The sequence below is a fragment of the Stegodyphus dumicola genome, chromosome 7 (assembly GCF_044657685.1).
Source record: "Stegodyphus dumicola isolate Sdum_Otavi_A_Nest chromosome 7, ASM4465768v1".
NCBI classification, from domain to species: Eukaryota; Metazoa; Arthropoda; class Arachnida; order Araneae; family Eresidae; genus Stegodyphus; species Stegodyphus dumicola.
This window is the reverse complement of record NC_140774.1, coordinates 11,957,326-11,983,287: the sequence shown is the minus strand read 5'-3', so window position 1 is coordinate 11,983,287 and position 25,962 is coordinate 11,957,326. Positions and strand designations below refer to the sequence as shown.

The 25,962-nt window shown below is 33.3% G+C and overlaps 1 protein-coding gene across 1 annotated transcript in view; it reads right to left on the bottom strand.

Annotated features, from left to right (window-relative positions):
• Nucleotides 1–2,869: 2,869 nt before the first annotated feature.
• The window catches only part of LOC118195219 (bone morphogenetic protein 10-like), a 42,531-nt gene continuing 19,438 nt past the window's right edge, over nt 2,870–25,962 (bottom strand). The window contains exons 3-5 of the mRNA XM_035366478.2: nt 15,378–15,749; nt 8,441–8,658; nt 2,870–6,035 (exon numbers count right to left, since the gene is read on the bottom strand). Of these exons, the coding sequence (XP_035222369.1) occupies nt 5,802–6,035; nt 8,441–8,658; nt 15,378–15,749 (824 nt within the window). The 3' untranslated portion in view covers nt 2,870–5,801. The remainder of the gene's footprint in view (nt 6,036–8,440; nt 8,659–15,377; nt 15,750–25,962) is intronic.

Here is a 25,962-nt window from a genome sequence, read left to right as displayed (position 1 = left end):
AATAAACTCGGCGAAAACTTTCAAAGAAACGTACTGAGAAATTGAAATATTATCTTTCACGTGTCAGTGTGTGTAGTCTTTCGGCAAAGCGTAAGATTGTTTCAAAATTAATCTGCGTGTTATTAACAAACTAAATTACTTAAAAGCAATAAATGCGATTTTTCATCTGTATTGTTACGAATTTTTGTATATTGGTAAATAATTTTAGTGAAGTGATGTTTAAAATTGAAGTATTTTTTATATAACGTAACATGAAAACCTGAAAAGATGAAGCTCTGCCGAAAAAACAAGAGTACAGGGGCAAGTTTGAGTAAATGGCTATCTGCTAAACTGGCGAGTTATCGTCAAGCTAACAGTGGTTTTGACGACTAAATTTGGCTTTAGTGTAGAACTGGGTGCCCCTTTGATTGGCAACATTTGTAAAAAAATTTTGGCGATGAAACCTCACTTCTGGTTTAACTTTGTTTTAGCTTCCCGATTTTATTTAAATGAAAATAGATTGATGTGTACATGGACATATTTAAGGCAGTGCGCAATGCCTAGTTTGTGCAATTCTAGGATTTTTTTTAAGTAAAAACAGATCGATGTGTACATTGACACAGATCTTATGCAATTCTTCAACTTCTTATTTTGGTTTTGTGTAGCAGCCATCTTGAAATTGTGACTTCCTGGCGCCGATCTTGGCGTTAAAAAAGAATCGCCAATAAACAAGGGGCACCTAATTGTAAAGTTTTACCCTAAATTTTGCTGCCGAATTCGGCAAGAAATCTTCAAAAGTTACCAAACGTGACTACTATTTGCCGACATTTCGACCCAATCCCTGTATAACAGTAATGGGTATTGTAATTGAAAAACCGTAATTGTTCCTATATGTGGCTCTAACTGTGTCCGACTCTCATAAACATCAATAATTTCGAGAAGTGGAAGATGCTAGAGATCTCTCGGCGGCCGGGGTAAAACTATATAAGACCGAGGATAGCATCAACGTCTCAGTAATTGTTTAGTTCAGCGTGAGTTCGGAATATTAAGATATCTCCGAGTTAGCTTCGCTGTTTAGAGTCTGAAGTGTAACTACTGACTGCACTCTCTGATACTGTGAAATCTGTGTGAAAATTTTTGTGGAAAATTCCAGAACTGTAAAGTGCTTGTTAAGTAAAAATAAATTTTATCAAGCTATCATTAGTTCTGTGTGCATCCAATCTATTAGGAACTAATACGCACTCAACAATATTACAATTAATCACTAATTGGATCCAAGAATTTACTCTGGCTAGACTCATTAAAATCATTATATACTTCTCCTTTTTTTCATAATAACTATTCTGAGATACGCACGCGATTATTACTTAGAGATGTATGTAAGTATGTCGCATAATATGGCGTACAGTATTTCCTCTGTAAACGGAATGAAAATGCAAAATACAATAAATTTATTTTCAAAGGTCACGGTTGGCCCATGGAAGTAAAAAGTATTCTTACTTCCATGGTTGTCCTGTAGTACTATGGCGCCATCTGAGGACCGTTTGCTTAGCAATTTGAACACGTTTTGAAAAATAACGAAGATGCATAGTGTACCAATCTGTACCAATCATATCGCAAAATAAAATAAAAATATAATAAAAATAAATAAATAAATATATAAAAGAATGATAAGTCAACCTAAGAGACCAATTCCTATTGGTGAACCTATTGGTCCTTCCTATTGGTGAACATACAACTCAGCCAAAGAACGTCTATGTAAAGAAGGAAAGGTTCCATAGACGTAATGTAAACCAGTTTGTTATTACGTCGTTGGAAAACGGAGGAAAAATTCGCCAAGGAATTTGGCGAGAATTCCCTCTCCGCGATGTGTACAGGAAATCGAGGAACAATTGCTAAGAAGAAACGTTCTTTGACTTTTCACAATAATTTAAACTCGGATTTTCGTACTTTTTTTTGGCTCAAAATAACTAATCCATTAATTAATTTGCTTGCGCGAAAAAATATTTTCTTTTCCTTAAAAGTTTACAGAAATTTAAAACGATAATCGTTGTATGAACTCTTGATAAATGCGACCTTCGAACTTCGACGCCGACTTTGGCGACAGATATTTCGCGCATGCGCAGCTGTTTCTCTCTATGTTGGGACGAAGCTACTCCTATTGCGGAGAAGTTTTCCTTCTTAACACTACATATTCTTTGGCTTAGCTGAGATGTATGTTCACCAGTTTGAGTTGTTTGATGAGTTGTTCACAAATTTGAGTTGTGATGTGTATATTCACTAGTTTGAGTTCTTGGTCTTCACCACATTCTTAATGGTTGGGTCATAGTTTATGATTCTTGATAGCCATAGTTTATGACTCTTCTTGATATTTGGATTCTTTAAACTTAAAGTTTCTCTGTTTGTTAAAGAAATTCTGTACGAAATTAGAAGAACTTGTGAGCAAATAATCATGAGTTTTCATCTGGACTTGCATGCGTTAGGATTGATCTTTTAAGTGAGGCTGAGTTTTCGTTTACGCCACAGCCAAGTTAGGTCTTCTTCCAATTAACAGATATATAACTATGAGAACTGCATTTGCCATCTTTATGGCACGTTTGACGTATTCTTTAAAAAGAAGCTGCTCGTCAAAAATTACTCCTAACTATTTTACAGAGGAATTACTTGGAAAATCAGCTCCGTAAATTTTATATGTTTGTGAACAGGAAAGCTTTTCTTGGAGCGTCTGAAAATAATTACGTTGCTTTTAGAAGGGTTTAATTAAAGTAAAGAAAAGTACTCAATATTACTTAATGAAATATTATTAATTAACTGACGAATTCAATTAAAATTAAAATTTCTTTGTTCAGTAAAATAAAAATATATTGTACTGAATGCAATAAAAACACCAAACAATTAAAATTCTTTTATTAATTCATTTAACATGTATTACAGTACTTAAAGGGCCTTTTTATTTCAAAAATATTCTAAAATGTCTAATATCTGACCAGTTTCATACAAATCACAGACTTCCAAAAATTACATTTGGATTAAAAATACATTGATGACAACATTTTGTTAATATGTAAAAACGTGAGACAACAAGTGTTTGTCAGTACGCATAAGGAAACACGAATGCATTCTCTTACTTTCTTTGGCCATTTCTCCCCCCCCCGTGAGTTAGGACATTTCTAAACATTTTCAAAGTCTCACAGAGTTTTTCGAAAATATTCATATAGAACCTAAAGCACCAAACTTTTTTTTTAACAAATTTGCACAGTTTGGACATCTCGCATTAAAGCTTGCTTGTTTTTAAATCCTTGACGTATGTGTCAAAATTTTGTAAATCAGGGTTTGAGGTTAACAAAAAAAAAAAAAAAAAAGTGCTGGGTTCCCCCCCCCCCCACCAGATTATAGTTAGAGTTAAATAAAACAGAAACAAATATCAGAAAGCTAAAGTGGTAGTATGAGATAGCCATTTAACCAGATTGCATTTTCTTTCTTTCTTTCTTTCTTTCTTTTTTTTTTTTTTGAATTCTTTTTACTTCAATGCTACGTACGTTATGTAATTTTCTTACCTTGTATATGCATGTAAGATAAAAATGTATGAATCAGAATTATAATATAACTATAAACATTAATTCTTCCTCTCTATTCTAAAATCGTAGTAACTTATCTGCATTGCGTCATTCAGATTAATCATGCGATCTTACGTAACCGTTAATACCAGATGCCTCTTGACAACCAATCACTGAATAGTAAACCAAAACTTTTCTCTTCGCGTGCTTCCATCTTGCATAACTACGCACTTCAGCTTTTGCCCTCTACTCTGCTAAGATGTAATTTCGCTGGCTTGCTTTCCTTCTCAATTATATCAAAAATGTAATGTTCTTGAATAGGCATAACTAGAGTGCCAAAGTGATTGTGGTCACAAATATCAATTGGAAATAAAAATGGAATTAAAACTGCTTCGACTGCCAAGTTCTTTAGATATTACCAAGTTAGCATTACTAGCATACTGCGCAATCAAAATCTTCTTCAATATGGGTCTAATCAAGCATCTACAGTGTTCCGTCCTTTCCTTTGCTTTTATCATGACATGCATTTTTTTTGTTTATGTACTTTCTTATTTTCCCTGCTATTATAAATTAATAGAAAATTCATTCTTATATTACAGTCTTTTAAAGTAAATAAGAGAAAATGGACTAATTTTAGAAATTTCCACCTCAAACACACACATCATTCAGAAATATGTACGATGAGACTATATATAAATTTCGTATGATTATCATTTAAAATTTACAAACGAATTATATTTTCTAAACAGGTGAAATCCTATAAAAAGCGTCTCAAGTGGGAATGACACAAATAATTCATTGGCTCTAGGTACCGCCGATTTTTTGCAGTGCTGGTACATACATGTATCCGCACAATGTACATTCAACTTAGAGTTAAGTTTAATAAAGTTAACTCTAAGTTAACTCTAACTTTAATAAAGTTAACTCTATAATTAAACGTACATAGTGCGGATACATGTACGTTCAAGAACTGCAAAAAATCAGCGGTACCTAGAGCCACTGAATTGTCAGTATAAAATATATCTTTCCTATAAAATTGCTCTTTCTACCTTTACAAAACCTAAGGAGCATAGACTTATATCGGATGGCTTTCGAAATCGATAGAATTTTATGTAAAATCGTCAGTCTAAAGTTGCTTTCTTGCCTATTTTTTTTTATCTGGTGAAATATTAAATAAAATATAAATTTTTTATCTGTTAAAATATAAAATAAATAAATATAAACTTTTTAGCTGGTAAAATATAAAATAAAATCACATTGGTAAAATATCTAAGCGATACTGGGCATTCTTGCCTCCATCTTTCTGCAAAAAGTATATTATTAAAAAAAAGGAAGTTTCGAAATTATTTAAATTTTTTAGTAAATAAACAAATTTATCTTTATTGTTTGTTCACTTAGTAATATAGTAATTAATTTTTAGAGATATTAGATTACTCTTTATTAATTAAAAAGATTATTAATTTATTTGTCAGTTATTTTTAAAACTAATTAAATAAAATAAGTAACTACTTTTTTGTAATAAATTTTGATAGCATAATGCATATAAGAATATTTGTTAATCTTACAAAAATTATTCTTTATTTAGTAGCCGTTCAGTATTTAAGCATCTATATGAGTTTAAAAGGTAGCATAATTTCATGCAACCTGAGTTTTAATAAGTCTGAGTTTAATGAATAATTTTAGAAAAATTTTCCATGATTTATGCATTTCAAACATTCTTTTGTAGTTCTGTACTGCCAGCAACAGAATGCCCACATTCATATGACAGTTTAGACTAAACTTCCATTTCATTTCTCTTCTCTTTTATTAATTTATTATATATTTATGCCGAGAAATCTCTATATTTTACGCTAAAATTAACATTCCGAAAATGACATTAAAATATTTCAAATGTTTATACACAGTGGTTCAAGCACGTTCTAACTTGTTAGAAAAAAATTATATGAAATTAGATACATATATCAAAAAGTTAAATAACATAAAATTAAATCTTAAAAACAGCTGTCAAATAATGATTTTGTTATTGGAAGAAGTGCTGTACTTTCTTTTTGGGCTATGTTCATTTAAAATCATTAAACTCTTTTCAAAAGGTGCAATAAAAAATAATTCTTGAATAAATGATGAAAAAAAAATTCAGAAACTGCAAACTGAAGGAACAATATTTGCAACAGTTTCAGAGTAGCAAGATTTCAGGCAATACTCTTTAAATAATCTAAAAACATTTTCCTAATATTTCTTCATCTACAAAAATGGCAACGATCGTTTTCATCTACAACCACATTCGGCAACAACCATGTCTTCGTAGTCGTACTTGTAGGTAACAACACCGTCATCATCCACGTAAAGCACAGATATAGAGCTGAGTTTAGACGGCACGCAACACGCTCTAGAGACTTGCTTGGGTTCCAGGCTATGCATCAAAGTTTGGATGATGGCGTGCTTCGTTGGCGTCAAATGTGCGCTCATGGGAAAAGAACATCTGCCCGAACATTCGAAAGCCTAAAGGAAAGGTTAAAAGATTCCTTCTTCAAGGACTAGTTCGTAACTATACATGAAATAATATTTAGTTGTACATAAACATGTACATAATTATATCTAAACCAAATAACTATAAAATAAATAAATAAATTATAATCATTCCAAGAACAACTAGAATTTGAGGCGTCAAAATAAAATCTGATGTGCGCAGCACATGGCCTTCCCCCGTTCCATATTAAAGAACAACGAGCTTTAAAGTAAAGTATCAAATAATTCTTTACTAAAAGCTCATTGCTATTTAAAACGTGGATTTAACTGATCGTTTGTAAATAAAATCTAATATTTTAAAAACTTCGTAGCTCAGTCTATAAAATGGGAAACGATAACTACATGTAATCATGTACACATCCATTTTCATGCTTTCATTTGAAAATATCGAATTAACGATTTTTTATCTGTCCTTTTAGTTTTATTTATTAAACATGATTTTCTTCGCATTTACGCCACATAAAATTCAACTACAAAATTCATAAGATCTTTAAAAATCTGGACATTTCGAAAACTAAATAAATAACATCATGTTAATTTAAGTGTACAGAAAGAAAAAGAATTGAGAAAAACAAATTTTTTAACTTTAACGATACGGAGGCCATTAATGTGCACATTAATGTGCACATTAAACATTAAAATGCGGAAAACTCTTGATTCCGCGCTTTAACGGAGCAAATCAGTTGGTTTGCAAAGTAGCATATTAACGACTTTCGCACTTATCAGCGGTGACATATATGTATATATTGCCGGTCAGAGGGTATAGTAGTTAGGGGAGCCTACTGCGATAGCGAAGGGTTCGAATCTCGGAAAAGGCATGGATGTAAAATTGTCTGTCCCTTCATAGGAGGCAACGGTGGTCGCCTATTAGGCACCTTCATAGTAAAATGAAGGCCGCTTCCGGCCTTTGTAGTGGTGAAAGCCTAAAAATGGCTACTGCCCGCCGTTAAATATATATATATATATATAAGCGGCTAATGTGTCGCCGATAGTTTATTGTTGCCACTCGGAAACATGAGGGCGGAAATTAACGTTTTCGCAGTTTTTAAGTAATATCTCAACCGATTAAAATCGTACGAAGATGAGAACGGTATCGATGGATTTGGAGAATTTTTTGGAATCCGAGGATACGCGTCTCGAATTTCAACTCAGTTCCGTTCTGTAGATATTCGAGAAAAAATAATTTGGCACTTAGCCGAATCCCTCTAATAGGAAAAACTCAAGAAAGAAAGTTGAAAATGTAGGGAAACGTAGGGGAAAATTAGTTTTTAATTAATATCTCGGCTAATTAAAGTCCCAAGAAGACACGAATGGTCTGAATGGCGTGCCAGGGATCTGCGGAATTCAACGGTGTGCTTCGCTAAGCCTGGGAGCCAGCCGTTTCGGAGGACATGATTACGGTGAATTACGGTAGTCTGAAGTATTTGGCCTATCGGCCTTTACTCGAAAAATTAGTATCCCTACTGGGCAGTCTTAGTGAAAATCTTAAACAGTACAATTTGTAAGTCTTCCTTGGCGAAGCAATAGATGACGGCGAGACTTAGCGAGATTAAATACAACACGTTACTTCACATCATATATATATGCGGCTTAAGTGTTTGTTTGTCGTCGATAGTTTATTGGTTGCTTGCGTAACTGTATTAGCCAATGGGATGAAGTTACCGTGGCACAGGGTTGCCGTTTCAATTGAGACGTAGACAATTTCCTGTAAAACTTGCCTTTGCTATGACCATCAATAAGTCTCAGAGCCAAACGCTTAAGCGTGTTGGCATTTTTTTACCTGAGCCTGCATTTGAATACGCTCAACGTTATCTTGCCTGTTCAATAGTTCATGAAAGAACGGACGTAAAATTAAAAATATTGGATGGTCCTCTGCAAGGCGAGCTTAAAAATGAGGAAAGATCTATACAAGAAATGTTGTGTACAAAGAAATCTTTGACATGGGAATTAACATTTCTTTATTTAAATCACATTTATTGATTGAGCTAGCGGTGGATTCTTAAGAAATGTACCACCAGTGGTTTCCTTCATTGGACTCTACTTTAAGCAATTAAGCAAGTAGAAGGGGCAAACCCCTTTGTGCAGTAAGCAAAGGGGCGTCCTCGCCGCCTGCCCTGGGTAATTCAGTTTAAATTAGCAGACACCTTTTCACAAATCATTTTAATTACAATTTGTAATATCTAGAACAGCGGTCATTTCGTATGACCGCCGGGCTTTCTAGTATATATATATATATATATATATATATATACAAAAGTCCTTATGTGGCCGATATTTTAACAATCGTTGGTCGTTGAATTGAAATTTTCAATTACAGAAGTTTTTAAATGACTAAAATATTCATGTTTTGGCAATGTCACAGCAAGAGTAATAGATACCTCATAGCTGGGAGGGGCTATAATCCATTGATCATAATTTATGGAGGCGAAATTGACATGCAGAGGCTTCCTTCTGCAAGGATTTTTCTTCTTTTTGAGTTTGCCCTTTCGAATTCTCCCCAGTTCCTCGACGATATAATTGGTCTGCTCTTCCGCCTCCTCGTCATCGTCTTCACTCCGCCTCTTCCGCGTCACATGAGGGGAAGCCGTACCAGAACCTGTAAAAACAAGAAACACTTCACTGGCACTTTGATTTATTAGTCTAGAATTTTATGCAGAAAACATAACGAGTTATCATGCAGTTGACTCCGTAATTTCTGTGTTTTCATTTCTGTTTATTTAGTAACAAAGAGAAAATGATCAAGCTTATGGAAAGAGAATGCTTTTAGAACTTTCGCCCCAAATCTTTTATATCCAATTTCATATACTAAACACATGCAAGGTTATTTGCATTTATATTAACGTAAAATGAATCTTCAAAATCAAAATATCAACTGACACAACATATTTATTGTAAATCCAGTTAGCTGTCACTAGCAGAGAAACTGAACAGAAAATAAAAGTTTCTTAAAGTTGACGGATAAAGATAGTGACATTACATATTTGAATTAACGAACCGGAAAATATTATTCATGTTTTCTTGATACTATTAATTTGTTTTCCTTTCCCCAAACGCGAAAAGATATTATAATATAAATCCACCGAAGAACTTGATCAAATATTAATTTAATTTTAGTTTTGTCAGTTTTTTCAGATGAGTTGTACGCCATGCTATCATTAATTAGTTTAAAGTCTGTTACATGAATACTGGTTCGTAATGGACTGAACGTCTACGGAACCAATGACAGCTTGATAAAAATTTTTTTCTCAGAAGAAAGACTTTAAAATTCTGGAACTTTCCTCAAAAGTACTCGTACAGATATATTCAGTAGAACAGAGGACAGTCAGTAGTTACCATTTCAAGCTGCTAAGAACATTAGACAAAAAACAATATGGAAACCTCATATGCGTAAGCTCACACATTGCTTTCTCAATTCTCTGATCTAAACTCAGAAGTGATACTTTGTCTAGTTTTACATAGTTTTCCGCGTCCGTCCTAAACCCAAAATTCCCAGTACCTTCGATTTCTCGAAATTGCAGGAAGGTAGGCAATCATAGTTACAGTTACCTACGGCTTGATACAGTTACAGTTATATAAGCATGTAGAGACGTTAGGTATTTTTTGGAAGCAGGAGTGATGAAAAATATGCAACGCCTTCGCCGGGAATCGAACCGGGGACCTCTCAATTACGCGCTGAGCGTGCAGACCACCACACCACGAAGGCATGCGTAGAAGGCGGGAGAAATACCTTATAAGCATAGAACCATTTGCAGTTTCAAAGATATAAGACCAAAATGTCCCCAAATATTCGACAAATTTGGCGACTTCTGGTGATTTTCCGCCAAATTTGTCTACACAAATTAGTCACCAAAACCACTGCCAGCTTGGCGCTCTCTGGCCTAGCCAGTTATCTCAATGTTAAATGGACTTACTCCTGTAATCTTATTTTTCTGACAATACTTCGTATTTCTGAGGCCTTTCATGTTACATTATACAAGAGATACTACAATTTACATATAATATCGCTAAAATTATTTACATATATACAGAATTCGTAACAAATAAATCAATTTATTATAATTTATGATTCTAACATCCAAAAGTATTTTAGATTTTCATTTAAATTTTTAATTTGTAAAAAGGATCTCACGAATTATTCTCAGAAAGAATTAAAGAACTTTAAAATATGTAATTTTAGAATCTGTTCACATAAATATAAATATAACACTTCTACTGTAATCAAAGGTTCCTTATTGTTTTTCACAAAGAAAATATATACTTTTCCAAGCTTTGAACATGCTGTCTTTAATTATCCGTTTAATTAGTTAAGAAGAAACATTGTTACCTCTTTTATTTAACAGAATTACAAATATACATAAGGCAATGAGTAGTTCTATGCTTTCAGTCTTAAAATAGTAATTTCCTAAACATGAAGCCTTACTAGTGGCCGAATGGACAAGACTGCTATATATTGGCAATTCGATCTGGATTCCATCACAGGCCAACGGGCTAGTTACATAGCTGGATTTTGGGGATTTCCCCAGTACTAGCATGATTACGAGCTAGTTTCTTTTTGGTAAATAGTGGCAATTCGACCCGGGCTTGATCATGCGTGTTTGGTTTGAAGGGTTTTCCCATTAGTAGCGCGAATATGAGCCAGTTTCTTTCAGCTAAATATTAACCGTTCGATCTGGGTTCCATCATGGACAAACAGGCTGGCTACAGGGTTGATTTGGGGGGGGGGTTACCGTTAGTAGCCTGAATATGAGCAGTTCTTTTTAGCTAAATATTGACAGGTGACAGGTGACGGAGGACGGGGACGCCTGACGTATAACATAGGTAAACAGGCATATGTCCCACGTCCTCCACTATCTCGAAGAAGCAACTCGCTGGAGCCCCGTGAGGCTGCACCAGGAGTTTACATGGCCATACAGGGGCTAGATGTCGGGTAGTTTTTACATAGGACGTTGTTAATAACACAAAGTAACTTAAAAAGAATATAAAGGATAGCATTAAAACACTAAAACACTCACATAAGCTGAAACACATAGATATACAAAATTAAACGTAAAAGCATAAAAACACACTCGTAATTACGTAACATAAAGACATAAAAACACACACGAGAATACATATCATGACACATAGAATACATATGGAAACACGTAGAGCACATAAATGCAAATATTACACTCAGAAGAAACATATGAGACATAGTAAGGTGTGCGTAAAGCAGTAGCGCTGTGCGGAAATATGCTCAGTTCCCATAATACATAATGTACATACTTTCATTAGGGGCTTCTGTTGCATGAATTACATATTTCGTTGCATACACTACATTCGTGCATTGTACGGATATTATATATTTCGATTTACGATAACACATCATTCCATTGTGTGCCCAGTGCTTTACACTGATAAACATGTCAGTAACATTATTTCTGCAAGTTGGTGGCTATTGAAAGCAGATGTTAACACGAGGCTCGAAATTGAATGTGGAATGTGTATTACAGAATGTGTACATACTGCGAATATCTAATAGTTGAGTACATTGTCTGCAGTACCATGCTACTGTGGCTCGCAAATGTCTTGCCCTAGGGCGTTGATTTGCTGTACAACTGCGCAGATACTCCTTATAGCTGGCGGGTGTTTGATTATGAAACGATAGTAAAGTGTTCTATCATTCGTTGGATGTGGTAAGTGGTGGTTTGTTGTTAGACCGCAGTCAAATAGGTAGTGCTCGGGAGAATCTAGCATGCCACAGACACAATTGTCAGATGCTGAGATGCCATGACGCATAAAATATTGACAGTTAGAACAGGTCCAATCACGGGCGAACGGGCCGGCTACATGGTTTGTTTTGGGGTAGGACTCCTTTTAGTAACGAGGCCCACCAGCGGCCGAGTGGTAAAGACGCTGAACACTGGTAGTTCGGTCCGAAGTTCGAATCCCCCGAACGGGCTGGCTGCATGGGCGTTTTCGTGGTTTTCCACATGTGTAACGTGTATACGAGCCAGTTTCCCTTAGAAAGTCCTCTACGAAGGCATCCCTCCCTGTACGCAAATAGCCCTCGTGTGCTTTGCCGTAATTGAATAACCCATAAGCCACCCTTTTAGTAACGAGAATATGAGCAGTTTCTTTTAGAAAATCCTAAAGTTCTCCACGAAATACTTCTTACTCTTAGGGAGGAAGTCCTCGTGTGCTTTGCCATGTTAAAATAATATTTCCATCATTGATTTAGTATTCTCACTTTGAGGAAATTAAATATAATTTATATATCAAAGCGTTTCAAAAGCAATGCATGGTTTCAAAAGCAATGCATGGTTCAAAAGCAATGCATGGTTGCAAAGCAATGCATGGTTTCAAAAGCAATGCATTTAATTGCATCAAAAGCAATTAAATATGCTTTGAATGATTAGACATAAACACATAACTAAAGCTTTAAAAACCAAACAAATAGATTATGTCTTCACAATATGACAATTTCGATCACTTTATGTCTTTCAGTAAAAACATTTTTATGTTCCCAAAACTGCGTGGGAAATACTTTATTTGTAATTTAAAAAACTGTTTTTATCTCCTTCGGATTATCTTTTTAAGTCCATCGAAGGTATTCTGCCCTTCATGGAAGTAGTAGAAAGAAAGACTGTTTTGGTACCTATTGGTGTACTGACCGTCATGTTATTTTGAACAGCTCGAATTGTCAGAAAACTTCGTTCTCTAAAACCATCTTGATGACAGTAAGCATCCAGAAGTCAAAACTCCTCTGGTCGTTTCCTTCTATCTTCGGCACTAAACGTACAAGCACTTACTAAACATAATAGTAGATCATGCTAACTGTGTTACAAACTGATCATGGGCGATTTCAAAGACTCTCATTGACTTGAAAACGATCAAAAAGATCTTGACTTTCCATCGACTGACGTGCAGTTTTCGGCATCAGAGACTTCAGTATGTGTCATTCTGAAAAGTGAGTTATAATCTACAACTCGTAAGCGAAAATCAAATCCAAGCTTCTTTTATCAAAATGAGACATCACACCAAACAGTCTAAAGACATTTCTATTGTGTTTGTTCTACAACACACACGGCTCTATGCGGAATGGTGCCACATCATGCACTTCGATAATAAATGGATCTTTATAAGATAAGTTTTTGATACGAATAAGTAAATTCTCTTTAAAAACTTATCATGTGTAAGTGCATTTATTAACATTTCTACCGAATCCCTACTCATCAAACTTTTTATTAACGGTTTGTCGGATGATTTCTGTTGTATGAAGATATATAATTTATTGTTCTGAGGAGTTTGCTTGGAGAAATTAATTTTCCCGTGAGAATTTTTTCCCCTTGCATGGAGGCCTGTATAAATGCTTAAATTCTGTACATTTTTAAAGTAAACTAAAACTATCACAACAGAAACTTTCGCAGTCTGAAGAGCTGACTTATTTAATTTATTTCTAATATTAGAGCAATGAACTAATTTCCTTTGAAGGAAATCTGCCGACTTCTGGCGACATCAATCGCCATAAAACTCTCAGATCTGATTAAACATGAGAACAAAGCAACAGGTGCAAAAAGCATTTCACTTTTCCTCGCATCCATCTAGAAGAAAGCGTATAAAGCGGCGCATGCATATGGATACATAGAATTCCAGAAGCCATGTAACAAGAGACTTGTTAAGGATAGAATACCTCAACTCTCATAGATATATCACATTGCAATACTAGATTTTTGCAATCTTGGGTTGCAAAAAATCGAGGGCGTCACTTTATACGCTCCGCTCTGGGGGCTGTGGGCAGCTGCAAAATATCACAAGCCCCAGCTGTTTTGTTCTCATGGTCAATGAGCCTTGAAAATCTCGTGGGAATTACCGTCGGAAAATATGATAGCTTTCTTTATTAGGTTGTAAGGTATATTTTAATTTTGAAACCCTTTCCTTTCAATTCTCGTTTCCACTTACAACTCCCTACCAGAATGAGTTTAGAATAGCGTTGAATGAAATGAGTTAGAAGAATTTAAGGAAGGTTCAACTAACTTCGATTGAGAGTGCTAGGAGTCCTTACTGGCGCATGTTTACCTCCTGGTTAAGTCATTGATGAAGCTGTTACGCTCGGCCGTATTATACGTGCCTATTGATATTCGCCGGTTAGTTTAATTTAAGGGCCAACTACGTTAGATAATTGTGTCTCGCTTCGGCTAAGTCTCGTTTAGGTAATTTTAGTTTAGTTTTTTATTTCTTACTTTGAGTTAAGTCCTAGTAGAGCCCGAGAAGGGTTCAACTGACATTCTTATGTGAATGAATAAAAGGGTATTTTAACTCTTCTACAGTCTACCTTCTATTTGTTTTGAACTCAGCGATAAGTCGCCCGATAGTTCACTATGTTCCTGGACGTTTTATAATAAACTAGGGGTGAGGAACACTACAAGGTAAGAAGTTTAGTCAAGCAACCCTACTTTCTAGTATTAATGCAACTGTATAATACTGAAAAATATGTTATATTTATTTTGATAATAATTCCGAAGATAAAGTTAACTTGCGTCCGTTCTCTCGATTATCTAAATTCTTGGCATTTTATGTTATAGAGTCTGTCTCTCTTGTTCCACATAAACCAGAATAGACCCTATAATGAGCTAGAGAATTCTCGCATAGGCGTGAATAAAAACTACTGACTCAGACGAAGGGTAAAAATAACTCTTTATTAATTCAAAATAGTTAACAGAAAGTCACGGACTTCGTGCCTTCCTAGGACATCGTTCACTTGCGGTGGAAACTAAAACGCAGAATATAATACAAGTCAAAACTGACATAAATAGTACAAGAGCGCACTTAAGTTTACGCCTAAGGCCAAGAGGCTTACTGGCGTGACCGCGAAATAACAACGAAACGTGCATTGGCTAGCGAAACACGCTCTGAATAAACTGAGATATTCACATTTTTAAATAGCACTTCACTTTAAATTTACATCCTGGTGAGAGAATGTGAGGGGAAGCTGAGAAGTCTAGAACAGGTATCAAACTTAAAATAAATTTGGTATGCAAAATAAGGAAAACCCTGCAATGTGAGCTTTTTTAATGATCAGTACTCTATGAAATGAAAATCATGTTGATTTCCATAGAAACTACTTTGAAACACAGCAGCTTTTTTGAAACGTAATAATTTCCTGTTTGACAGTTTCTTGCTCCAAAATTTGTTGAACGTGGAAACTGAATCTTAGCTAATTAAAAAAAAAAAAAAAAAAAGGAAATAGTTTTAAAGAACACAAGTATTTTGGAAATAAATATTGATAAAAAAAAGGGGTAAAATTAGCTTGATGGTTTAGTTTAGGATACTTACTTTTATCAATGTCATCAGGCGTTCCTTCTTCATATGTTTCTTCAAAAGGTGCTTGAAATCTCTCTGCCAATGACCTTCTCATTCGATTGAGGACTGGATCATCGTCTTTCTTAGATTCTGAAGTTGCTTGAGAAAGAACAAGCAGCTGGGGTCCTTCGACGACGTCAGAACTGAATTCTAATAGACCATCTAATTCATATGGAAGCCGTATTTGTAATTCCAGAACTTTCTCACCAGCTTCTAGCAATGTCTGTAATGATTTGGTTACGTTTGCTGTAAGCAGTATATCTTTGTTTGGATTAAAGAGCTTGTCGTGCAGCAGAACAGAAACACCACGGTGGAAGAAGTATATGCTTATCTTCGTTTTTGAATCTATACATAAAAAATGTCGTGGTTAATTAGAAAGGCTTAGCAAGAAGTTAGATGAAAAGAAGTAACAATTGCTTAACGATAAAACAATAAAGATAATATATTAATAAAAATAATAAAAGTAAGCTTTCAGAATTTTTGATATGTTGCTTAGTTTGGAATGAATATGAAGAATTTAACTATTTTGGCTAACTACTCGATTTTGAAAAATAATAGCTAATTAATAAAAGCAATTTTTAATATAGGACAAGATTGTTTGCCAGTTTGCAACTGTTTGCTTTCGACGCAGCATGAAATCTTTAACTTACTTTTTAATTTATAATTATGCACAGCTTATAAAATATACGTATTTATTAATAATTTGTACTTTTATGTGATACTTTTAATTCGCGATTTAAGATATTATTTTCTAATGATATGATTTATGATATTTTATAACTCGTGATTTATGATATATTTAATAATAATACTCGTACACATAAACAACGATGAATTTTCAGGAATAATATTTATAACATTATTTAAAATAATAAAACATATCACATATTTCGGGAAAGAATAAATTTTGTGTGCCGCTTCACAACTAGTTATTTTAAAGTGCAGTAAAAATACGCCAATGCAAAATTTAAACGTGGTATAAAAGTAATCTTGGTTTGGAGTACATTTTGCATAACACTCTACAAAATTCGATAGCACTCATACACAGCTCTCTCTTAAGATGAAAAAAGTGCTTGCCTAATTCAATAGCAAAAGCACTTTCTCTCCTGAAGAAGAGGGACTTGTGATTAATTGCCCTTGAAATCAATAAATTTTAATTGAAGATCTATGCCAATCTAAGCTTGCCTTTTTATTACTAATTTTGAATTAGTTATTTAGTACAACTGAAAGCGAAATGTTTGCTTTAAAATATTACCATATGATTGAGGAAAGGTTTACTTGTGTACGGTACTCTCCAGACTTAAAGTGATTTACGACTTAAAGATCTACGACCTTTAGATTTTACGTTTTGACGCAAGTGATTCACATTTGTATAAACGGCACGACAAAGCACGCATATTAACCGTTGGTATTTACGTACCATTTTCACTTTCAGCTGAATAATCAGTAAATCAGGTGAGGTATTTCAAACCTTTACAGACGTTCACACATTTTTAGACGATTTTTCACTGTATTTGCAGAAATATTTTACTTAAACATTTTGCGTTTAAAATGTTTTATTTGATAACGCTTATTCTTCACTAACTTTCTACATCGTAATTTACAAACAATCAAGCCTTTTGTAGTATCGGAAGAGATATTTTATCCCATTCCTCTTAAACGCTTTTCAAATTCTAAAGAGAGTTGTAGGTCGACGTTTGAAAAATCCTCTTTTTAAAAAGTGCAAAAGCGCAAAAATCCGTGGGTGTTATAGCAAAAGATTTAGTAGGCACATGAGTGAAAGTTATGGTCTTAATACCCGTTTCTTTTTCCATTTTTTCCAGGAAAATCAATGGTGAATTTTGACGTTTGGTTGCTTGCTTTGTCTTGATGGAGTTCTATTGGTTGATGGCACTGTGGGTAAACAGAAGGTATATTATATTTGAAAATTAAAAAAAAAAAAAATAGTTCCAGCCGTTCGTAAAAATAAAATAATAAAAAGAAGAAGAAAAAAGAAATGTTTTGAATTATATGGATGTAGTCTGTAAAACTAAGAAACGAAAATATTTCAGATAAAAAGAACAGAAAATTTGAAAGGTTTCAGATTTTTAAATTGCGTCCAAAGGGGCGTTTTTTTTAAACATTTTGTCTGTTACCTCTACTTATTAAATATCACGTTCTTCGTACTTAAACCATTAAATTCAGTTGAAGAGCAACATCATCTGCTATCACTGCTGTTACTCCAAGCATTTTCTTTTCCTTTTGGCATTTCCCGTAGGAATTTTACTTTTTTTATGAAGCTTTATGACTGTAACTTTGTTATCAGTCCGATATAAACAAGCTTAGCTTTTTTCAGATTAGGTACTGGCCGCCATTCAACCGTCTAAAAAGTTACTAACAGAACGAAAAAAATATGTAGTAGTTTAATGAATTTAGTTAATGTCATTTCACGAGTTCAGCTAGTAATTAACAATAATAGAATAATAATAAAAATAATGGAATAATATTATTAAATAATAAGATATAGAATAGAATAACAATAATAATAATATAATAGGATAATAATAATAATATAATAAGATAATAATTATAGAATAATAACAATAAGGGAATAATAATAATTAATAATAATAGAATAATTATAATTAATAATAATATAATAATAATTACTAATAGAATAATAATTATTTTTAATAACAGTATAATAATAATTAATAATAGAATAATAGAGAACGGAATTTACTGCTTAGAAATCGCTTAGTTTTAATATAACAGACAAGTTAAATTTGAAAAAAATTTAAATATTTTAGGCTTCGTTAAACGATAACAAACTGGTGCATGGAAGATAAAAATATTTTATTTTACAGCAATTTAAAAGAAACGTGTTAACATATTTCTTTTAAATTGCTGAGTTTTTCATTCATTATGAAAAACATTATGCTTTACCAAGCACTTTTATTTATTAAATGTTGTGTTCTTCGCACTTTAACCATAAAATTCAGTTCAACAGCAGTATCGCAAAATAATTTTAAAAAGAGCATAGCTTTAGTATTTCCGACACATAGTTTCGCGCTCTGGAGATAAAAAAGTTTTTTTCTCCGTACTGTGTTGCCATTGCTCGGTTTGAAATCTTTGAGTTTGCTAATCAAAAATTCGTCGAAGTGTTAGAAAATATGAAATCGATAATAAAGCAAATTCCAAATTCCAAATTAGGGCTTCCAGATGCTCATATTCGGTGGAGGATTACGTTATTCAAAATTTGATGACTCTAAGTACCTTTGTTTTAGGTGCCAAAGGGCAGCACATATCCTTCGCGTGAGTTTCCTGATTGCATTTCAAAGACAAGTACTCCACGTTTTGCTGAGTGACTTTTAAAGTATTAAATTCGAATGGCAGACATATTGCGTTTCACGGAGGGACAACATATCCTTTTACAAAGTTCAGTTTTCTGATAAAATTTGAAAAATAAAAATTTATGCTTTCCAGAATGACAACACAAAGCTTTTACATCATCATCATCAAATGTTCATTAAATTTACATGTAATACGAAAGAAATCAAAAACCAATTCGAAATTTAAAATTCTGGATTCGAAGTGCGCATAGTCGGACGGAGGATTACGTGTGTTAAACATTTGATGGTTGTAGATGCAGCTGTTTTTCCACAATACGAGGAACATACATACATACAGATTCTATTTTATCCGAAAACAGATGTGAACATACGTATTTGCTAAAGACAGAAAACGTAAAGCTGAAACGTGCAACTAGATTTTGAAAACTACAGGTCTGAAACAAAACCACTTAACAAAAGTTCTGTTCTCAAATTTTTTCCAAAGTAGAAGATATAACTGATGCCAATTATACAAAGAATTTCGTGGAAAAAATGAAAGATTTACTATTTTTCCATTTAAACTAAAAATGCTTTTCACTTTTTTTCATGTTTTGTTTTTAAGGTAGCAGTTTATCATGTGCTGTTTAAAACATGCACTAAAGAGTAAAGCCTAAAGAATTCTTATTGATTTTATTACTACAAGATTAATTAAATTACAGAGACAAGACCAAAATAATGCAATTGAAGAATTTATTAATTTAACATCCATGTATATAACCATGCCTGCGATAATTATAAAGCTCTCATATTCGTTACTCGAGTAGTATCATAAGTTTAAAGTATGGTAGTCAGAGGAAGAAATATTAAAAATTTTATAGCTTTAAATTTCAGAAAATTTTGATGCCCCCTAAAGGTTAAAGCTCAAGGCATATACCCTTAGATAAATTACAGTCTAGATAAAACCGGTAAAATATTCGATAAAGAATAATTTTAAAAAAAAATTGAAAGCTTTAAGGTTGTGTATTATGGCCAAAAGGACACACACACACACACATACACGTTTCGAAAACATTTGGGCTAAAAATATTTAAAAACAAGCTTATCTTTAAAAATCCCAATAGACAGTCTCGCGCACTGTAAATAAAAATGCTTTATTCCGTTAAGTGTTCCCTTTGAACTTGTATAGTTTCACAAAACAGGAAATAGATAACAAAATTAATTTGAAATTCAAAATTCGGGCTTCTAGGTGCCATTATTCAGGTGAAGGACTACGTTATTCAAAACTGGATATCTCTAGGTACCATTGTATTTTCACAGTGCGAGAAACATACATACATTCATGCAAATTCTTTATTATTTAATTTCTTTAAATATAATGCAGAGCTCTAAATTTGGCAACAATTTGAAAAGTGAACCGACATTTATAGTGAATCTACGCAAAATGCCAAAACGAAATTAATAGTCCTTCTGGGCAAATTGCCCCTTAGGGCTAAAAAAAGGTTTTTGTCAGCATTAGGGATGGAAGTCTCCAGCAAAACGGAATATGGTGTATTCTCCCTCCCCCCGTTCACGCTGTTTTTTATACAAAGCCATCCGGGTGTTTAAAAGAAGAGAAAAGCACATTTAAATATCTTTCAAAAATCATTTATCAGTAAAGGCTTAGAGAAAAAAGATCTGTGTTCCGAGGAAGCGGTCAGCTAAATAATGCTCAGATTTACAGTGTTAAGTGTTGCCATGCTTCTTATACTATTTATTTTGGGGATGTAAATTGATGAAGTATCCGGAGCAAGTCCGGATATCTTCACCTATAAAAACTGTTACTGTTTGGAGTGGTAAAAAAGGTTCCAAATTTTAGGCTAATTTGTTTGGTTTTCTGGCATATTCGAACTCTTAATACACAAAAATACTAACTCATTATCTGAAAAAATTAGAAAATAAAAAATTTGATTATTCTTTGTTTCGAAGCTGTGTATGGCAATGATTTGTAAAGCGATTTGAAATGGAATTCTAAGTTTTAAAACTTCTATTTTGGAAAACAGGTAAGATGTTATTTTTACATATTTAAAATCGTAAATTTTAAGACTCCAATAATACAATATATACGTTGTTATAAGCCTTATTATTAAGATCTAATTTTATGATTTATTCCTCCGAACTGTTTTGATGTTACTTTTAAGATATTATTGTGGAATGGCATCGTTCATTATAATCGGATAACGCGACAAGCTGAATAAATCTTTTACTATTTTCGATGATGAAGTCAGACGATTCCGCCATTAAGACGATGACGCGATAAAAAGATGTTTGCATGTAAAAGACGATTCCTTCTCTTCATCTGTAAATAATCTCATCTATTTGCTTCTACGTATGTAATTACTTTGTAGTTTGTAGCAACTATTCATGTTTCATTAAATATCCAAGTTTTACATAAATCGGACTAGTTTATTAGCCCCTAGACAGCCACATCGGAAGTAAGTTTACAAACATCATATTCCTAGACAGTAAGTACCGATTCTACAGAATTGGGCGCTCAGGCCGGTATGAGCCTAGGAAGAAGCATGATGAATATTACAAAAGAAGAGAAGTAAGTTTTGTTTCAATTATTTCCACATTGTTACTTCTAAGGATAGTGTTCTATGATACTGTGAATTAAGATGACTACCTTAAATTCTACTTCGAGAATTTCAAATTCTTTAAAGACTGGACCTACTAAGTCAATTAAACTTTTACATCAAATTGTGTTTGGAACTTTGGGTGATCGAAAAAATAGAGCTAGATTGCGTAACTTTTGTGGTTTTCCATCTGATTTTAATATTGAAGAAACAAAACAAAAATTACTTAAAACTCTTACTGCAAATGATTTTATTTCTGTGTGTAATTTGTTACATCTTAATTATGATTCAAATCCTGATAAAAATTGTGATTTAATATTGAATAGTCTTTGTGATTTTTAGCTTTTAAAATCCGAAAGTGATGACGATGATGAGTTATCTGAAAACTAAAGTGTTTATGATTCTGATAAAAATCATGATATTAATTCTGTTCGGTCAGAATCACCTCCCATAAATAACTCAGTGGATGAAAACATTATAATGCCTAGCAATATTTCCCTACATTTTCGTGATATCTTAGAAACTGTTTCTGAATTTAATGGCACTGATACATATCCAGTTGAATCCTTCATTGGCGATTTAGAAGAATCTTTTAAATTATTTAAGTTATCGGAATTACAGAAAATTGTGTTTGCTACTGGTTCTGCTAAAGTATTTATTCGGTCTTTGAAAGGTATAATATCATGGGACAAATTAAAAGAAAATCTTTTATCTGAATTTGGTTCTAAAATAAACAGTGCACAACTTCATAATTTATTACAGAAACGACACTTAAAACCTGGTAATCACTTTCCGAATATTTAATTGATATGCGTAAAATAGCCAGTCGCGGTTCTGTTGATGATTCATCAATTCTTGATTATGTAATCAATGGGATACCAGATCAGAGTAGCAACAAAATTGTTTTGTATGGGTGTAAAACTATTTCTGAATTCAAAGAGAAATTAAAAATCTATGAGAAAATCCGCGTTCCAGATACGAAAAGTAAGGGTTATTCAAATACTAACACACAAAATAAAACACACGCTATACCTAGTAAGATTAAAGACCCAAGGTGTTATAATTGCGGAAGTTTAGGTCATAAATCGAATTCGTGTCACAATAAGAGTAAAGGATTTAAGTTTTTTAAATGCAATTTGTTTGGACACAAAGCCGCAGATTGTTCCAAAGCATCATCTAAAAATATCCAAGAGGCCAAAGCTGTAAATCCAATAACTCAGACTTGTCAGAAAGAAATGCATAAAACTGTTAATTTGGGTAATTTGCAAATTGATGCTTTAATAGATACTGGTAGTCAAGTAACGCTAATCCGAGAAGATATACATAAGAAGATAGGTTCTCCTGAACTTAAGTTGGCAGAGCTACAGTTAACGGAATTTGGCAACAAACCTATAGAGAGATTTGAAGGTGAATTCCAAATTGATGGTTCTTCATTTAGATCAAATATTTGTTTTATCGCAGAAAACAAGAAATCTGAGAATGATTCTGAAGAGCAAAAAAAATGCTTATTGCAATGGAAATGGTTCTGAAGAAGGATTTGAAAAGTTGTTAATTATGGTTTTTTACTTCCAAAACCAGAAACTGATCCTGTTAGTGTAGTTCCTGTTACAGTACAGAATGTGATCAAACTGGATACCTCATCCACAATCAAAGCAAGTGGCAATGATTTCCTGATTGTGAATTCTGACGACGTTCCGAGTGATGCAGATTCTGATATAAGTGAAAATGATGCTATTAAAGATGAATTTGAATTTGTGCAAAAAGGAAACTCAAGCACAATACAATTAGCTTCGAAGCCAACGAGGAAAAACGACACTGCAGAAGGAGATTCTGAAGAGAATCATTTTTCCGAAGAAGAGTCAGTTGCTAAAGATTATGAATTAAATGTGAATTCTACTAGAACAATTTCAGTAAAATACCTTGCAATAGAGAAGCAAAAAATAAAAAAAAACCACTGGAGACGAAGAAACTATAGAGACCACCGAAGAAGAAGAGAAGATTGAAAAGCAGAAGTCAGTCAGAAAACCTGATCACAACGACGCTGATACGGAAAGCAAAGACGGAACAAAAGAAATTAATGAAAGTGAGAAAAAAGAAGCGAAAAAGCAGATTCAGAAGATCCAGGAAGAAAATTGAAAATCTCTGAAAAAGAAATACCGATTTTGATGATTTCTGATTTGGACGTTTTGCCCGACTAGACAAATTTCTCCCGATTTGACTAATGGACTATTATTTTAAAGACGTGAACTAATTTAAGAAGACTGAAGATGATGTCTAAGGATGAAGAGTATGAAGAAAGACGGCTTCAAGAAGATGGTATCTAAGACGACGCATTCAGAAGACGTATCCATATGATGTTTAAGAAGACGTAAATACGAAGATGAATTGTTCCAGACAACATCAAAAGAAGACGTGTTTGTAAAATACATGTATTCAGATAGACTGTTAAAGATGAACGAATACTGAAAGAGCATTGAAGAAGAGCTAAAGCCCTTATTTCTGAGAATGTTAAGATGATAAGGGAAGATGGCTGAAATAAACCATTTAGGACGACTTTTCCCTCAATAGTAACAAAAAAATCTTTTTTTGTTTTGTTTTTAAAATTTTATTTTTCAGATCCCTAGATGAGATGGTGGTGCTAAGAGAATGCGAGGCCGCATTCCATCAGGATGACGAGCAGTTGTGGGATGGCATCGTTCATTATAATCGGATGACGCGACAAGCTGTGAGAATAAATCTTTTACCTTTTTCGATGATGAAGTCAGATGATTCCGCCATTAAGACGATGACGCGATAAAAAGATGTTTGCATGTAAAAGACGATTCCTTCTCTTCATCTGTAAATAATCTCATCTATTTCCTTCTACGTATGTAATTACTTTGTAGTTTGTAGCAACTATTCATGTTTCATTAAATATCCAAGTTTTACATAAATCGGACTAGTTTATTAGCCCCTAGACAGCCACATCGGAAGTAAGTTTACAAACATCATATTCCTAGACAGTAAGTACCGATTCTACATTATGATAGGAATGAGTTTCAAGGCATGAACTGCCAACTTTGACTTTTGTTTACTTTAGTTATTATTTATTCTTACCTTAATTATTATTACTAGCTTTAGAAGAGACATCAACGTCTTGGTCAATGTGATTCAGAAAGTATTGGGGGGGGGGAAGGAAAGAAGAATGAAGTGGATAAAAAATGTGTGTGGCGCAAACGTACTTTGCGTCATAAATGTTTACGTTTGCAAGTAATATTTTCAAAAATGAAAATAATCAAAAATAATCCTAGGAAGTTCATTGAGCAGTCAAATTGTTTTTTTTTTAATTTTAATTCTCTTCTTGCTCTCTATGAGTCAACAGCAATACTAACACATAAATATATATATATATATATATATATATATATATATATATATATATGTATGTATATATATATATGTATTCGAGGCAGATCATTGAGGACTGAAAACAAGGGTTGAAAGTTGGATAGGGCTCAGGTTCATTCGTTAGTCCTTTTAATTTAAGACATTGTTTGATTTGTTAGAGGATCGTTGTAAACTAGTATTTCGTTGTAAAATAATTGCTTAATGATTAAAATATTTATTTTTATGAAACTCTGCCTTATTATTGTATTCTATATAACGGCAGGCAAAGGAATTAAAAAGGGCTTTGTTCTTTGCTTAAGATATCTCTCCGCCATACGTCACAAGGACCAAAATGGCACGTTCTATCTCGAAAAAATCCCATGGTATTTTGTAATGAAGTGATTAAAGCCTCCTTCTCTCTTTTTGGTTCTTGGATTTATGCCATGCGGAAGACAGTTTATCTTGGTTATGCAGATTTTTTTACCAGTATTTCAGATTTATGTTAAAAAAAATTGGTGTTCCAGACATAATACTACACTTGCCGCCATGTTAAGCTGTCGGATATTTTTAACATGCGCAGTGGGTGATTTTATTAATTGCTTTTTTTTTCGTAATTTACTCCTGATGTATTTACGCGATTAAAAGTAGAAAAGACCCCACAGAAATGTGCTTGCATGAGAATTCTAAAATGTATTAAATGACATGCTTATAATAACGATAAGCTAGAAGCGATTTAATTCTGGTTAATATTAATTGGCTAGCAAAAGAATGGCATCATTCCTATGCCAATTTATGTAGCGGCAAGTATAAATGTTCGCTTGGGAGAATTATATAATACAATGGGTCGTATTAATTGGTAAAAAATTGAGTGTCATTATTTAATCTAAATCTACTTGAGTGTTTGATTTTATTAACATTAATCTTGCAATTTACTGATTTTTATGTCCTTGAAAAAGAAGAATAAAAACCGCGTACAATCGTGCATGAAATCTAGATCATTTTGAGTTCATAGACAACAAACTATAACAAATTTAATAACAGAAGTAATAGAAATAAAGAAATTCTTAGTATGGAAGAGATTTCTGCTCTTTTTTGGCAGAATAGCTGGATATTTTGGACTGTTTGTCGGAAACATCATTAGAAGTAAAAGAGTGATTTTTCATTATTGAAAAAGTATTTTTCAATCGAATCATTGTATTGATTACTAGCAGCTACGCGTCCAGCTTTCGCCTGGCTTTTAAATGTACCAGAAAAGTGCCTAAAGAAAAC